The sequence below is a fragment of the Urocitellus parryii genome, chromosome 12, assembly GCF_045843805.1.
Source record: "Urocitellus parryii isolate mUroPar1 chromosome 12, mUroPar1.hap1, whole genome shotgun sequence".
NCBI classification, from domain to species: domain Eukaryota; kingdom Metazoa; phylum Chordata; class Mammalia; order Rodentia; family Sciuridae; genus Urocitellus; species Urocitellus parryii.
This window is the reverse complement of record NC_135542.1, coordinates 29796220-29809676: the sequence shown is the minus strand read 5'-3', so window position 1 is coordinate 29809676 and position 13457 is coordinate 29796220. Positions and strand designations below refer to the sequence as shown.

Here is a 13457-nt window from a genome sequence, read left to right as displayed (position 1 = left end):
CACCCAAGAGCAGCAGGTACCTGGTAGAGGACGCCAGCCCCTGCCCCAGCCTGTGAACAATGCAGTTGCAGGTGGGCAAAGACATGTTTAATGAGGGTTCAGGTGTGGAGGGAGACGCTGTGGAGGGTGGGCACTCAGCCCAGCTGCCTCACGTGTACATGGCCCCATGGAGGTTCTCCAGGCGGTGCTGCTGCTGCTGCTTTCGAGCCTGGAAGACAGAGGGAACACAGGCAGGGCCAGCCTGAAGACCCACGGGGAGGGATGGGCAGCAACCACAGGGCTGGATCTCGTGTTGGGCCCCTAGCTTCTGCACCCCTTGAGATTTCTGCTCCTTAGTGATCACTGGAAAGGTGGCCAAAGCCAGGGAATCCAAAGGCCTAGCCCAGCCTGCTGAGGAAGAGAATGAGCACAGTGGGGCCAGGCCAAGGACCCATGATAGCCCTCACCAGGTCCTACCTTATCTCGTCTGTGCTCCTCGTATGTATCATCATCAGTGGGCAGCTCGTGGCGGCACAGGGGGCAGGAATTTGTCTGGGAAAAGTAGTTATGTTTCAGCCCAAGTCTGGTCTCATTCATAAGCTAATCACCCTCTCCAGCTCCCCAACCCCTACTCCACTGTTCTTTGATCCCAGAAAAAACCCTAAGAACTGATGATAGGAAGGAAGGAAGCAGTACCTTGCTCAGCCAGGGCAGAATGCAGTTGGAATGGAAGAGGTGATGGCAAGGCATCTCAATGACAGTCTCCTGCTCCTCAAATTCCAAAAGACACACGGGGCACTTGAGCTCTTGAGGAGGGAGTGCTGATCAGGAGAGCGGCTGCAGGCTCCCCCACCCAGCTCCCACTCCCGAAGGTCAGGCTTGCCCCAGTGGGGGTCTGGAACACTGAAGGGCCAGACCACAGTCTGCAGACCTGCCCAGACAGCAGAAGGATGTGATGTCCTCACCAGCCTGAGAGCCACTGATGACTGTCCTGGGGAGGCTCTCCACCGCAGCCTTGGCAGCTGGTGGAGGCAAGTGGTGATCCCAGTCTACGACCAGTCCCAAGTCTTCAAGATCCATCCTATTGAAGAGAGACCTGGGAGGAGGCTGCAAGGTCAGAACCAAGAAAAGCCACACTTCCTCTTTGCCTCCAAAGTAACTGAGGACAAACACACAAATATCCTGCCCAGCCTGGTACCCAGACACTAGCAAGCCTGTAATCCCCAAACTCAGGAGGATGACACTTTCAAGGCCAGCCTCAGCAACTTAGCAAGACCTTGTATCAAGAGAGAGGGACTCCGGGTATTGCTGGGTGGTAGAGTGTTTTCCAGCATCCCCCTGAGATCCCAGGATCTATCCTCACTACCAAAAATATATCCAAAAAAAAAATGTGCCCAGTACCAAAAAATGGGTGTGATATGTGCATACACACACAAAAAAAAATTTTTTAAATAAAAAGGGCCAGGTGCAGTGTTGCACGCCTGTAATCCCAGCGACCAGAGAGGCTGAGGTAGGAGAATGTAAGTTCAATGCCGGCTTAGCAATTTAGTGAGGTCCTAAGCAACTTAGCAAGACCTTGACTCAAAATAAAAACTAAAACGGGCTAGGAGCGTAGCTAGTGGTTGAGCGACCCTGGATTCAATTCCCAACTAGCAGTAATAATAGCTACCCTGTACACAGTTGGCGCTCATTATTAGATAAAAAGCACGGTGGGACTGGCTTGCAGCTGATCCGAACACCCCGGCACATCGTGGGAGTAGCCCAGGCCACGCAAGGCTCTCAGGGAGCGCCAGGGCCCGAGCCGCGGTGGGCTGGGCCGCTTCCCCTCGGTGCCCCGCCCCCAGGGCCCCGCCCCGGCCGGCCCGCGCCCACCTTGCGAGCTCCAGCAGCATGTTGGTTCGGGCATCCTGCTCGCGGTCCAACGGCTCGCAGTCGTGCTCGTCGAAATAGGACGCCATGGCCGCTGCGGTCTGACACAGCCCTCGGACCCGCTGGATCGCGGCCCCGAGGCGCTGGCCAATAAACTGGCGACTTGGGAGGAGCCAGCCAATCAGGATACTGGAAGGGCGGGCGTAGTGGTTGGTTAACGTACAGAAAGCGGAAGTACTGATTCTGCCGTCTCTGGTTGGTAGGACGAGTCAGGTGACCAAAGACTGCGACCAATGGGATCGGAGGAAGAAGGAATTCCCGGGAATTTCTGGCGTGGTCTCAGTCGTGGAGGCGAAAGGGCGGTTGCGGTCTTCCACCGCCCGGTGGCCTCGCCGTCTCAACGTGCGGGTGCTGGAATCTGCACCTCCTCGCTGCACGGGGAAGAGCTCCTGCGCTTCCGATATATTTGCTTGGCGATGAACGCGGGCAGCCTCACCTTTGCTCGGGGCTGTTTACCTTAGCCCCCTTCGCAGCTTCTGGAGCTAAGTTACTAGTTTGCATCCCTGGCTGCATATCATTTCCCACCCCCCACCCCCAGAAGAGCGGGTAGCGCTCTTATCGGGAAGATTTCAAACTAGCCTGTCTGCGGAGCGGCGTGTGTCCGTTCTGCAGGTGATTCTAAGGCGAGGCAGTGCTGAGAATCATTGCACTGGATTATTTGCATTGATGGATGTTTTACAAACAGTATCAGTGATCCTTGCAATAGTCCTGGGAGCTAAACACAATCGTGCAGTATTGATTTTAGCTGCTGGGGATTGAACTCAGGGCCTCTAAGTGCGTGCTTTCCCCTGAGCTACTCCCTCAGCCTCTCTTCTGCCCTTTTAATTACGTAAAACGCAAGTATCAGAAGTGACTGGCCCGGCCTCAGCAGTTTAGGGAGTCCCTCAGAAACCTAGCGAGACCCTGTCTCAAACTAAAAAAAAAATAAAATGGCTGGGGTTGTAGCTCAGTGGTAAATCACGTTTGGTACCAAATCCCCAGTGCCAAAAAAGGGTTCACTCAAAATGACACAGTCTGTAAATGGTGCTTCCTTCTTTCCCAGAAGAGAAAGACCATGATAAGTCCAGTGAAAGTGTACTTTCACTGTGTCACACTGTGAGTAAAGGTCACAAAACTCTGAGTTTTTTCTTCTTTATCAGTAACCCTCTATCTAACAAGGAACTGCTAATTTTACACACTTTACCTCTAATTCCTTTGCCACTCACTTTTGAGTTTGAGCTGCAGTTAAGTAGCCCATGCAGAGGCTGCCCTGCTTCCACAGTGTGTGGGACCTTCTTTCCTTCTTCCATGCCTGTGGCCACATGTGTCTCTGGAATGTTGAAATGTCTGGATTCTTTCCTACAGGACCCTACACTGCAGTACCACAGGCCAGGCGCCTCCCTGCAGGTGTTAAAGCTTAAGAAGGAACATAGGCAGTGAAATTGGGGAGGGGGAGTATTGAGAGGGGAAATGTCCATCTGACTCTGTATCCCTCTTTTCTCTTCCCTGGTCCATTGGGCCTGGATTCCAGAACCTCAGCTTCCTCTGAGCTTCCCCAGGTGGGGAGCTTCCTGGGACCCCACTGCTGCAGGTGACAGCCTCATGAAAACATCTCTGAAGTACTGTCCTCCCACCTAGAGTCCCTCTGAGTTTCCCAAGATGTCAAAGGTAATAGATTTGATGTTCAGGAAAGCAGGCTCAAGGTTCTGGTTTGATGACTGTTGTTATAACAAGGACTTAAGACTCTTAAGTCTTAAGACTGCAGATGTCCAGGGGCTGGGGATGTGGTTCAAGTGTTAGTGTGCTCACTTGGCATGCGTGAGGCGCTGGGTTCAATCCTCAGCACCACATTAAAAAAATAAAACAAAGATATATATATATATATATATATATATATATATATATATATATGTAGACATATATAGACTGCAAATGTCCAAAGGGTTCCTAAAAGCGGGATTAAAGACTTTGCATCTCTGCCTACATTTTATATCCATCTCCTTTACTCCATGTCACCTTCGATTCCAGGAACAAAGTGTGATCTGATGAGCATCTTGTGATGAATCCAAGCTCCTCACTCCCCTACCCACAGGCAACAGTACCTTCCTTATCTCAACAAGGCCTGCCTGACCAATCCTGAGATAATGATGGACAGACCACACCTGATCAAGATCACCTGCTTTGGGCTTGTGCGTAGTGGCACACACCTGTAATCCCAGCAGCTCAGGAGGCTGAGGTAGGAGGATTAGAAGTTCAAAGCCAGCCTCAGCAACTTGGTTATGCCCTAGGCAACTTAGTGAGACTGTCTCAAAATAAAATTTTTTTAAGAAAGGCTGGCGATGTGGCTTAGTGGTTAAGCCCCTCTGGGTTCAATTCCTCATGCCAAAAAAGGAAAGAGATCACTGCTTTGGCAGCTATGAATAGCCTCCAGCTATGCAGACCCCAAACCCCTGCTCTCATTCCCCTTTTGATAAAACCTCAGAGTCACAGTTGTCCCCTCAAAGACAGGGCTAAGGACATGGGTCCCCTTACAGTTCCTTTCCTGCTCTTCACCGTTCCCCATCCTGTTTCTGTTTGGTTTCCTAGTTAGGTGGCCAGAGCTGGTTCGTTGTATTCCCAGAGTTAGGCCCTGACCTAGGACACCCGACAACACTGTGTCCTTGCACTCTCACTCCAGAAAGGTGAGCAGGGTTGGATCAAGGAAGAAGCAGGGAAGATAAAAGAGGGGGATGCAGCCCCTTGGGTGGAAGGCTAAACAGCCCCAGGGTGGCGGCAGAGGAGCTTCAGAAACACACACACTCACACCAGCTTTTAGCCAGACAGTGGCTTTTACTGAGCTCCAGTGGGGCTGGCCTGGTGTTGCTGGTTCGGCAAGCTGCCACTGAGGACCAGTCTGTGGCAAGATGGGAGGTGCAGTGGTGCACGTCTCAGGGTTGCCCTTTGGTGTCACTGGGGTGGCTCAGAAGGGGACAAACACCAGGGTTCTCTGGAGACCAGAGCTGACCACTGAAGCCCTTCAGCCTCTCCCCCAGGCCTGCTGTGTCAGTCCCCAGGCCCTGAGGCAACGCCTGTGTCCTGGGCCTGTGGGGCACTGCTGTCCCCACTTCTCTTCGGGAGAAAGATGGCCAGCAGTACAATCAAAAGTATGAGTAGGCCACCTGCCACCGCCAGCCCCATGTAGATCCTACAGCGGATATTCTCCCAGCGCTTCTTCTGGGCGAGGGTCTTGGTTGTCTTGCTGAAGGCTGAACTCTGTGGATACCCCAGACACAGGTGGGAATTAGTGGCTCCCATGGGGCCTCTGAGCCAACTCCTCCAGTCCATCCCAGCAGAGCCTGGTCCCCTGGTCCTCCTCACACACTGCCCTGGGACTCTCCTGGTCTGCTTCTGGTCTCAGACACCAGGTAGCCCTTGGCTATTAGTCCTCCCGGCTCACCCCTGGTTAGCAATGCCAACCCCCGACCTTCAGACCTAGGCCTTCTTACTGTGTGAGGTCTACCCAATTGCACATCTAGGCTAGGGTGCCTCAGGAGACCCAGAGGCCTCCACCAAAGGCCTGGAGGCCTTGAGAACAGCCTGAGAGGCTCTCCCTCCCATCTGTGCTTGCCCGGGCCTCACACCATGTCCAGGAGTTGGTCTGAACGCTGCTCCAGCTCTGCCAGCTTCCCGTCACGCTCCAGGACTTTGTCGAAGTTGTTGAGCATGATTTCCGTCACCTCGTCCGCCTGCCTCTGGCATCGCTCCAACTCGTTCCCTGCCTGGGCACCAAGCCCAAGGTCAGGGCTGTATGAGGCTCCATCTGGCCCTAATATGGAACCCTCCTTCCCCCATGGAAGGTGTAACAGCATCCTTCACATAAGGCAAGATGTGGGCAGAGAAGGGCTGACCTTCCTGGTGGGTGGGGCTCCTCCCTGGTCCATCAAGGCCAGGCATAAATCAGGCCTGGCTTCCAGAGCCTCACTTCCTCTGAGCTGCCCCAGGTGGGGAGCTTCCACAGGACCCCAGACCTGCAGGCGGCATCTACCCAGTGCACATCCTCCTACGGCTTCCCACTGAACTCAGGCTAAGGTGGCCCCAAAGAAACAAGTGACTTGGTGGCAAGACAGACAGGGAGGAGAGCCACTCCACAGGGCTAGAAAAATGGTTCTGGACCAGCTCATGTCACAGTGTCTGCCTAAGCTTTCCCAGAGTGACTCCCAGGTCCCCTCCTTGGGCCTCTGGCTGGTCAGGCCTGTTCTGCTTCCTGCCCATCCCCCATCACGTCAGTGCCCACATCAGTCCCCTTCCTGCGGGGGAACCTCAGCCTCTAGCCTCCAGCCTTCCAGTCAGCACAGAGGTGAGACCAACCCCTAAATTTCCCAGCCCAGGCAGCAGCTCTCACCTGAACCAACCCAAACTACTCTGTAGGACTGGGAAGGGAAGTGCAGGTTCCGAGCCAGCTGGGCGCTGGACACACATGACTAAGGACCAGGACAGGAAGCCTCCACCCCCCTACCCCCACCCCCATCCCCCATCAGCTGCAGGCCCAGGAGCAGGTCCAGGGACAGTTCCGCTCCCTCCCCTCCTAACCCTCATCCCCACAACCCTGTCCCTCTTCTGTCTCCTCCTCAGAATGTCACCAAGCTTCCATTCCTGCCTGCTCTGTGGCCATTGCCCTCAGCAGACATTCTGGCATTGGAAAGGATCTGGTGGTCCCAGGGGACTTCCTCCTCCTCTTCCTTCAGGACCCCTGAAGCTCCCCAGTGGGACCACAGGCTCCCAGAGAGACAGCAGGGACATGCCCTCCTTCTGCACCACAAGCACAGCGCTGACCCTTGCAGGTCTGGTGAGCTGGCCAGTTCTTTACAGCCTATCCAAAAACAACTTTGATGGTCAGAGATGTTCTCCTGGTGCGCTTATAAAGCCCAGTGGGAGTTTTGGGAGTTTCAAGAGACAAGCATCTGAAACCCAAACAAGTCAAATATTTACCCAGGAACTAGACAAACAACCTGCTTCTTTAGAAGGGTCTGGCAACCACAGGTGGTGGGGTGCAACCACAGGTGGTGGGGTGCACTCACAGGCTGGGGAAACAGGGGAAGTAATGGCTGCTTGCTTGTGTCCTCTCCCAAGTCCCCCTCCCCTCTATTGCAATATCTTCCCAGGCAGTCTTATTCCACATTCCGGAAGTCCAAGGCAAATGCTCGGGAATGGACAAAGATTCAAAAATGAGAAACATGGCTAGAGACAGGAAGATGCTGGGTGTTATCTTTTGTGTGATGACCTCTACAGCTGTGGCTATCCTGCTCCAGTACAGGGTGACACCAGGTCAGTTCTTCTAAGAGCTGGCTGTGCCCCCAGATGCAGTCAACAGCAGTCTCCCTCTCCGAGCCCAGAGAGGCCCCTTCCTGAAAGACATGCTCTATCTATCCTGAGAGAAAACAGAGACTCAGGGCTCAGCGCTCCTTGGTCCTGCTCAGCCCTGGGTAAAAGGACACCAGGTGCACAGTCTCTGTTGGCATGTGAGAGAGAAAGCACTGGGGAATGTTGGAGGAGAGGACCCGGAGGGCAGGGTCCAGGCTGCCCTGCCTCACTTGTGACTCAACCCAGTGCCTGGCAAAGGGCAGACACAGCACGTGACACTTGTTTTCTGAATGGACTGAGCCTGTTTTTGCAGGGACACCACCCAGACAGTGAAGAACCAGAGCAGGACAGAGGGGCCGGGTGGGCTGGAGAAAGCGAGTGTCAGAGGGGAGCCGCTGGAGGGCAGGAAGCCCTCTGACTCCACAGCCACAGATCAAAGTGAGGGAAGTTGGACAGAGAGGTCAGAGAGGTCAGCCAGCAGGGTACAGGGGCAATCAGCAGAGTGTGAGGAGAGGCCTGCCAGGCTGGGGTGAGGAGGGGCAGGAGTGCAGAGAGGAAGGGCAGTTTGGAGAGGCACTTCTGAAACTTGCCAGGGGCCTGCAGGACATGGGGTTTGGAGCCAGGGGGAGGGGTAGCAGTTGTTGCCAGACAGGGTGGCAGTTACGCAGGAAATGTTCTTGACAGATGTTCCTGTCTGTCACTCAACCCCACCTCCACACTAGGGACAGAACCCAAGACCACACATGCTAGGCAAGTGCTCTACCCCCAAGCTACATTCCCCACCTTCAAATCCCCTTTCAGGCATTTCCAGGCCCCATCCTTAGTTTCTCCTCTGAAAATGCAGCTCCCCCAAACCTCCCTGCTGGGCTAGGGGAGTCTATTACTTGCCCAGCACCCAGGCCCTGAGCTGGACCCCAGCACTGCAAAACCAAGAGCAAAAACTGGGCCTATTGCCAGGTGCAGGGGCATGCACCTGTGAACCCAGCTGCTGGGGAGGCTGAGGTTGGAGGCCAGAGCTTGGGATCAGGTTGGGCAACACAGAGAGACAAATCAACCAACCTCCCTCTCCAACTCTCTTGTCTCCTGTATCTTGTTGAGTCTCCAAGAAGTCCTGTTCCCATCTGCTGGGGATGGGCGGGTGCAAGTTCTGTCTTGTGATTTCCCTGGCTCAGCGCTGAGCTCAGTCACAAAGAGCAGGGTCTTTGCTGTATCCTGTTCAAATCCTGCCTCTGCCACTCACCAGCCCAGTGAACAAAAACGGAGGATATGACCTTGCTGATCCTCTGCTTCCTCATCTATAAAGTGGTGATAATAACAATACCTACCTCACAATATTAGTTGAAGATTGTGTGATATACTCTAAACAAAAAGCTTAGCACAATGCCTGACACATACCAAATGCTCAATAAATGACTATCATTAAAATTAATGTATCCCCAATTTCCCTAGCTTTCCTTCACATGTTGTCTAGCAGTCAGATCTTAAGAACTGCACTACACTTGTGGTGGTGCATGTCTGAAATCCCAGGGACTTTGGAGGCTGAAGCAAGAGAATTGCAAATTGGAGGCCAGCCTGGGCAATTTAGGGAGACCCTTCTCAAAATAAAAAATAAAAAGGGAATTTAAATACATGTATGTAAAAATATGTAAAGAAAAATAAAAAGTGTTCCTGGGTTCAACTCCCATTACCAAAACAATAAATAAATAAATAATAAAACCTCTTGCTGGACATGGTGGCACACACTTGTAATCCCAGCAGCTCAGGAGGCTGAGCCAGGAGGATCATGAGTTCAAAACCAGCCTTAGCAAATTAGTGAGGCCCTAAAAAACTTAGCAAGACTCTGCCTCAAAGTAAAATATAAAAGGGGGCTGGTGGCAGTGGCTGGGGCTATACTTCAGTGGCAGAGAGCCTTAGCACCACATAAAACAAATAAATAAACAAAATAAAGTCTGTTGTCCATCTACAACTATAATTTTTTTTTTTATAAAAGGGACGAGGATGTGGCTAAGTGATTAAGCATCCCTGGGTTCAGTCCCTGGTACCAATCAATCAACCAATTAAATCCTCTTAGTTTTCACAAAATTCCCAAGCAATAAAACTCTTCTCTGTTGGACACTCCTTCCTTCTTTCTCTTTCCTTCTTCCCACTCTCCCTTCCTTTCTTTTCGCAGTGCTGGGGTTTGAACCCAGGGCTTTACACATGCTAGACAAGTCCTCTACCACTGAACTTACTCCTCAACCCTTTGTATTTTTAATTTTTGAGACAGTATCTGGCTAAATTGTTTAGGCTAGCCTCAAACTTGCAATCCTCCTGATTTGGCCTCCCAAGTTACTGAGATTACAGGCATGTGCCAGTCCTATTAATTAATTAATTAGAGACAGGATCTCTGTGGGTTGCCCAGGCTGACCTTGAACTAACTTTCGACTCTCCTCCCTCAGCGTCTTGACCCACTGGGATTACAGGAGTGTATCACCATGCCTGGTTGTTCCTAACCTAAATAGGGAATTTTTCATGAGAACTAGCATCTAGCTATCACGTTTGGTGTCATGGGCCCTTGAGTCTTGAGTAGGAAAGTGGCCGACTTTCAGAGGACATGTGCCCTGGCCTAGGCACCAGGCTGCCAGCTGCTCACTCACTCTATTTCATTCCATCTTCACAACAACCCACTGAATGCAGTATTACTATCCCAGTTTTATGAGGACTTTGGCCAAAGGTGTTAAATCACCTGTGGAAGGTCACAGAGCCAGTGGGTAGAAAGTCTGGGAGTCGAACCAACTGAAACCCAGGGGTGTGTGTATGTGTGTGCACATAGCCCCAGAACCTCACCCTGATAGGCAAGGGATCCACCACTGAGCACACCCCGGCCCCGGGGATCACATGCATAACCCCTGCTACACCCGATCAGGTGAAGGAGGTCCAGGGCCTACCTGGCCCAGCCAGCCCAATCTGTGTGCCTCTGAGAGGCCTGTGGCTCGGCACCCAGATGCTCTGGGGCCTGTCCAAGGTGACTGGCTGCAGGCAATCAGCTCCCACCTTTCCCATCTTGGCTTTGTTCCTGCTTTAATCCCTTTACTGTCACCACATCTGGCACAGAGGAACTGCCCGAAAAATTCTGTGTTGATCTAATGAGGCACGGAGAAGAGGAGCAGAAAAGGGAAAGGAGGAAAGGCCAGGGAAAGGGATGGAAAGAAGGAGGGGAAGAGCTAGGGACAGAGAGGGCAAGAGTGGAAGAAAAACAGGGCTGGAGGTGGCTGGTGGAGGAGAGTAAGCCTGCCCCAGCTCTGACACCTCTGACACAGAGGGACCTCAGAGAGTCCAGAGGTCCCCCAGTGCCCCCAGTAAGTTACCCTGGCCCTGCCTTCTTCCCCGAGGCTAAGGGCAGCCAGAAGCTTCCTCTGGCCCTGCTTGCTCTCTTGCCCTGCGTGCTCAGGAATGGGCTCTGGCTCTGTCCCCAAGCTTGGAGCACCAGTTTCCTGGTGGCCCCAGAGCTCAGTCTAACCTTCCTGCACCACTTCCCCTTCCTGCCTCCAGGTCCCTGGAGACTAAGCCATCCAGCATCCTGACCCTGCCTGGGCCACCTCCATCACACCTCTGCCAGCTTCCCAAGGCTGTTTCCAGCCTGGTGCATCTTCCCAGGAGCCCCAGGGGAGGTGCGAGCCTGGGACCTGCCCTCCCTAACACCCTTGCCTTGGAGAAGCAAGTGAGGACAGCCCAGAGTCTGCAGCAGGAGTGAGGTGACAACTCAGGGATGTCACTGAATGGAGGCTAGGAGGAGTCAGGCCTGGGCCACCCGATAACGTTGGTGGAACTTCTACAGTAAACAAGTTCTCTTCTCTCTCCCAAGGGATGTGTCCTCCAGCACTAGCCAAGGGGCTGGAACAGCCTCTACCACCTCGGCCTCTCAGGTTCCCACCCCCGGGCCAGGCCTGGCTCCTCTCCGGGATGGCTGGAGTGCCATCGGGCTGGAGTGCCACCACCTTCCACCCGCGGTGGCTCCCAGCTCCCGGTCGGCCAGGGGACCGCCTTTAACAGCCAAAGGTCCCAATAAGACGGGTATTGCCGACCCCACTTCACAGTGCGGAAAAGGAGGTTCCGAGGTTAAGTGACTCTCCGGGTCGAGTCGCCGGGATCCCAGCCCGGGTCACCCGGTCCGCCCGCGCCGCCCAGGCAGATGGGCAGCGAAGCCCAGAGCACCGTCCCGCCGCCCCCGCCCCCGCCCGGGACTCTGGCCCGCCCGGCCCTCCTGGACCCTCACCATCGCCGCGCTGCTCCGCGCCCGCTGCCCCGGAGGAAGCCGAGGGCGGGGCCGGCGCTGGACCTTCCGAGAGGCGCGACCCAGACCTGGTAGAATCGAAAGCGGCAGGCGACAGACAGCCAAAGGTCCGCGGGGCGCCTCCTGCCGGGCTGCGGGCGCCGGAATATGGATGCCACCTGATGGAGGGAGGGGTCTGTGCTTGGCGGAGGGAGCTAGTTTGGTGGATAGGGATGAGCCTGCTGTGTGGGGCTATGCCCAGTGGGTGGGCCATGCCCGGTGGGTGGAGGTATACCTGGTAGGTGGAGGTATGCCGGGTGGGTGGGGCTATGTCTGGTGGACGGAGGTATACCTAGTGGGTGGGCTATGCCTGGTGGAAGGGCTATGCCTGGTGGATTGGCTATGCCTGGTTGATGGGCTATGGCTGGCGGATGGAGATATACCTGGTGGGTGGGGCTATACTAGGTGGGTGGGCTATGCCTGGTGGATGGAGGTATACCTGGTGGAAGGGTTATTCCTGGTGGATGGGCTATACCTGGTGGGTGGGACTATTCCTGGTGGGTATGTTATACATGGTGGGTGGGGCTATACTAGATGGGTGGGCTGTGCCTGGTGAGTGGGGCTGTGTCTCTGGTAGATTGGACTATTCCTGGAGGTAAAGCTATTCCTGGTGGATTAGGTTGTCTCTAGTCAGCCTGCGCTAGGTGAATCTGCATGCTGGCCACCCCTCGGAAGCCCACTATAGGAAGTGGCACAGCGGTCATAGTAGCACTGTGGCCCTCCCAGGAGGCATAGGAAGTGGGTTCATGGGCTTAACAGGGAGGTGTCATTCACTCACTCATCACGCATATGTGCCTGCCCCATCCATTCCTTACTGGGCCCTGGAGACATCCCCACAGGACAGGAGGGGCTTTGCCAGCTTGGTAAGTAACTGATCCATAACTGGCCAGTCCCAACATCCCCACTCCGAGTCTCAGTGAGCACAGATCTGCACTCCACTGTGCAGGGCCTGCGTCCCAAGCTTAGATGGTGCATCCAGGAGTGCACTGAGGAGAGTAAGGACTGCAGTCTCCGGAAGCCTGCCTTCCCAGAGTTCAGAGAATGTTCCAGAATATGACTTCCAATCAGTCCCAATCCTCTCAATCCGACCCCTTCCCCACTCTTCCTAACAAGCTGCTTCCAGTGCTGTGAAGACTATGGAGGAAACAGGACAGGAACCCTACCACCCACCAGGCGACTGGGCACTGGACAGAGCCCCAGGGACAGTGGGACCTGGTGGGGAGACGGAAGATCAGAAGACAGAAAGCTCATTGTGCACGCGGGGAAAGGAGGGCCACAGGACTGTCCTGTGACCCTGACTGTGCCCAGCCCGGGGTGTGGGAGAGAGATGCTCACCCCCTCAGAACAGCCAAGACCCAGGGCCTGCTCAACCTCAGGGAAGGGACAGACAAAAGACAAACAGAATGCTTAACTTCCAGAAAATGAAAACAGGCTAATTCCTTCAACTTTTGGCTCTGGATTACAACAGGGCCATAGAAGGGAGATAGATGGCAATGGCAGCAGAACCAGGAGGCCCTCCACCAGGCCTAACATTGCTCAGGAGCGCTTCATGACTTAGCCAGTGCTTCCAAGGAGAGGAACGAAGGGACGTGGCAGGGCCCAAGGGGGACACTGAGTCTCGCACGTCACTCTAAGGTATTGTTGAAGGGTTTGCATTTTCCTTATGTCAAGATCCTCAAGAAAATTCTTGTTCTTGAGAACTGTGACAATATAGAACAGGGTGGAATGAAGAAAGTTGATGTGGTGGCCATGCCTGTATCCCAGCGACTCAGGAGGAGTGCAAGGGTGAGGTCAGCCTGGGCAACCTAGAAAGACCCTGTCTCAAAATAAAAAATATAAAGGACTGAGGGTGTCGCTCCGTGGTAAAGTGCCTGCCTAGCACAGGGAGGCCCTGAGTCCAGTCCCCAGCACTATAAAT

The 13457-nt window shown here is 54.1% G+C and overlaps 2 protein-coding genes across 5 annotated transcripts; both read right to left on the bottom strand.

Annotated features, from left to right (window-relative positions):
* Positions 1–65: 65 nt before the first annotated feature.
* Positions 66–1990, bottom strand: Rnf181 (ring finger protein 181). 3 transcript variants are annotated; one of them, XM_026414127.2, is made up of 5 exons: positions 1852–1990; positions 945–1075; positions 676–785; positions 457–531; positions 66–208 (listed from the first exon to the last, which is right to left on the bottom strand). In XM_026414127.2, the coding sequence occupies exons 1-5, from the start codon at positions 1935–1937 to the stop codon at positions 149–151; spliced, it is 462 nt and encodes a 153-aa protein (XP_026269912.1). In that variant the 5' UTR covers positions 1938–1990; the 3' UTR covers positions 66–148. The 3 variants fall into 3 exon arrangements, with proteins under 3 accessions (XP_026269912.1, XP_026269913.1, XP_077648009.1); XM_026414128.2 differs by lacking the exon at positions 1852–1990 and adding an exon at positions 1649–1751; XM_077791883.1 differs by lacking the exon at positions 1852–1990 and adding an exon at positions 1649–1720 and having other exon boundaries at positions 945–1086.
* A 2717-nt stretch (positions 1991–4707) lies between these two features.
* Vamp5 (vesicle associated membrane protein 5) lies at positions 4708–11937 on the bottom strand. 2 transcript variants are annotated; one of them, XM_026414130.2, is made up of 4 exons: positions 11483–11937; positions 10261–10430; positions 5508–5645; positions 4708–5139 (listed from the first exon to the last, which is right to left on the bottom strand). In XM_026414130.2, the coding sequence occupies exons 2-4, from the start codon at positions 10267–10269 to the stop codon at positions 4930–4932; spliced, it is 357 nt and encodes a 118-aa protein (XP_026269915.1). In that variant the 5' UTR covers positions 10270–10430; positions 11483–11937; the 3' UTR covers positions 4708–4929. The 2 variants fall into 2 exon arrangements, with proteins under 2 accessions (XP_026269915.1, XP_026269916.1); XM_026414131.2 differs by lacking the exon at positions 10261–10430 and having other exon boundaries at positions 11483–11788.
* Positions 11938–13457: the final 1520 nt, after the last annotated feature.

Bases quoted from the DNA above. Each gene is read 5' to 3' on its own strand.
- Rnf181 (XM_026414127.2), bottom strand. From the start codon at position 1,937: ATGGCGTCCTATTTCGACGAGCACGACTGCGAGCCGTTGGACCGCGAG. The intron at 532-675 runs GTACTGCTTCCT...TACTTTTCCCAG, and splicing joins TTCTGCCCTGGCTGAGCAAG to ACAAATTCCTGCCCCCTGTG. The intron at 209-456 runs GTAGGACCTGGT...TCTGTCTTCCAG, and splicing joins AGGAGCACAGACGAGATAAG to GCTCGAAAGCAGCAGCAGCA.
- Vamp5 (XM_026414130.2), bottom strand. The intron at 5,140-5,507 runs GTGTGAGGCCCG...GGGTATCCACAG, and splicing joins CAGACCAACTCCTGGACATG to AGTTCAGCCTTCAGCAAGAC.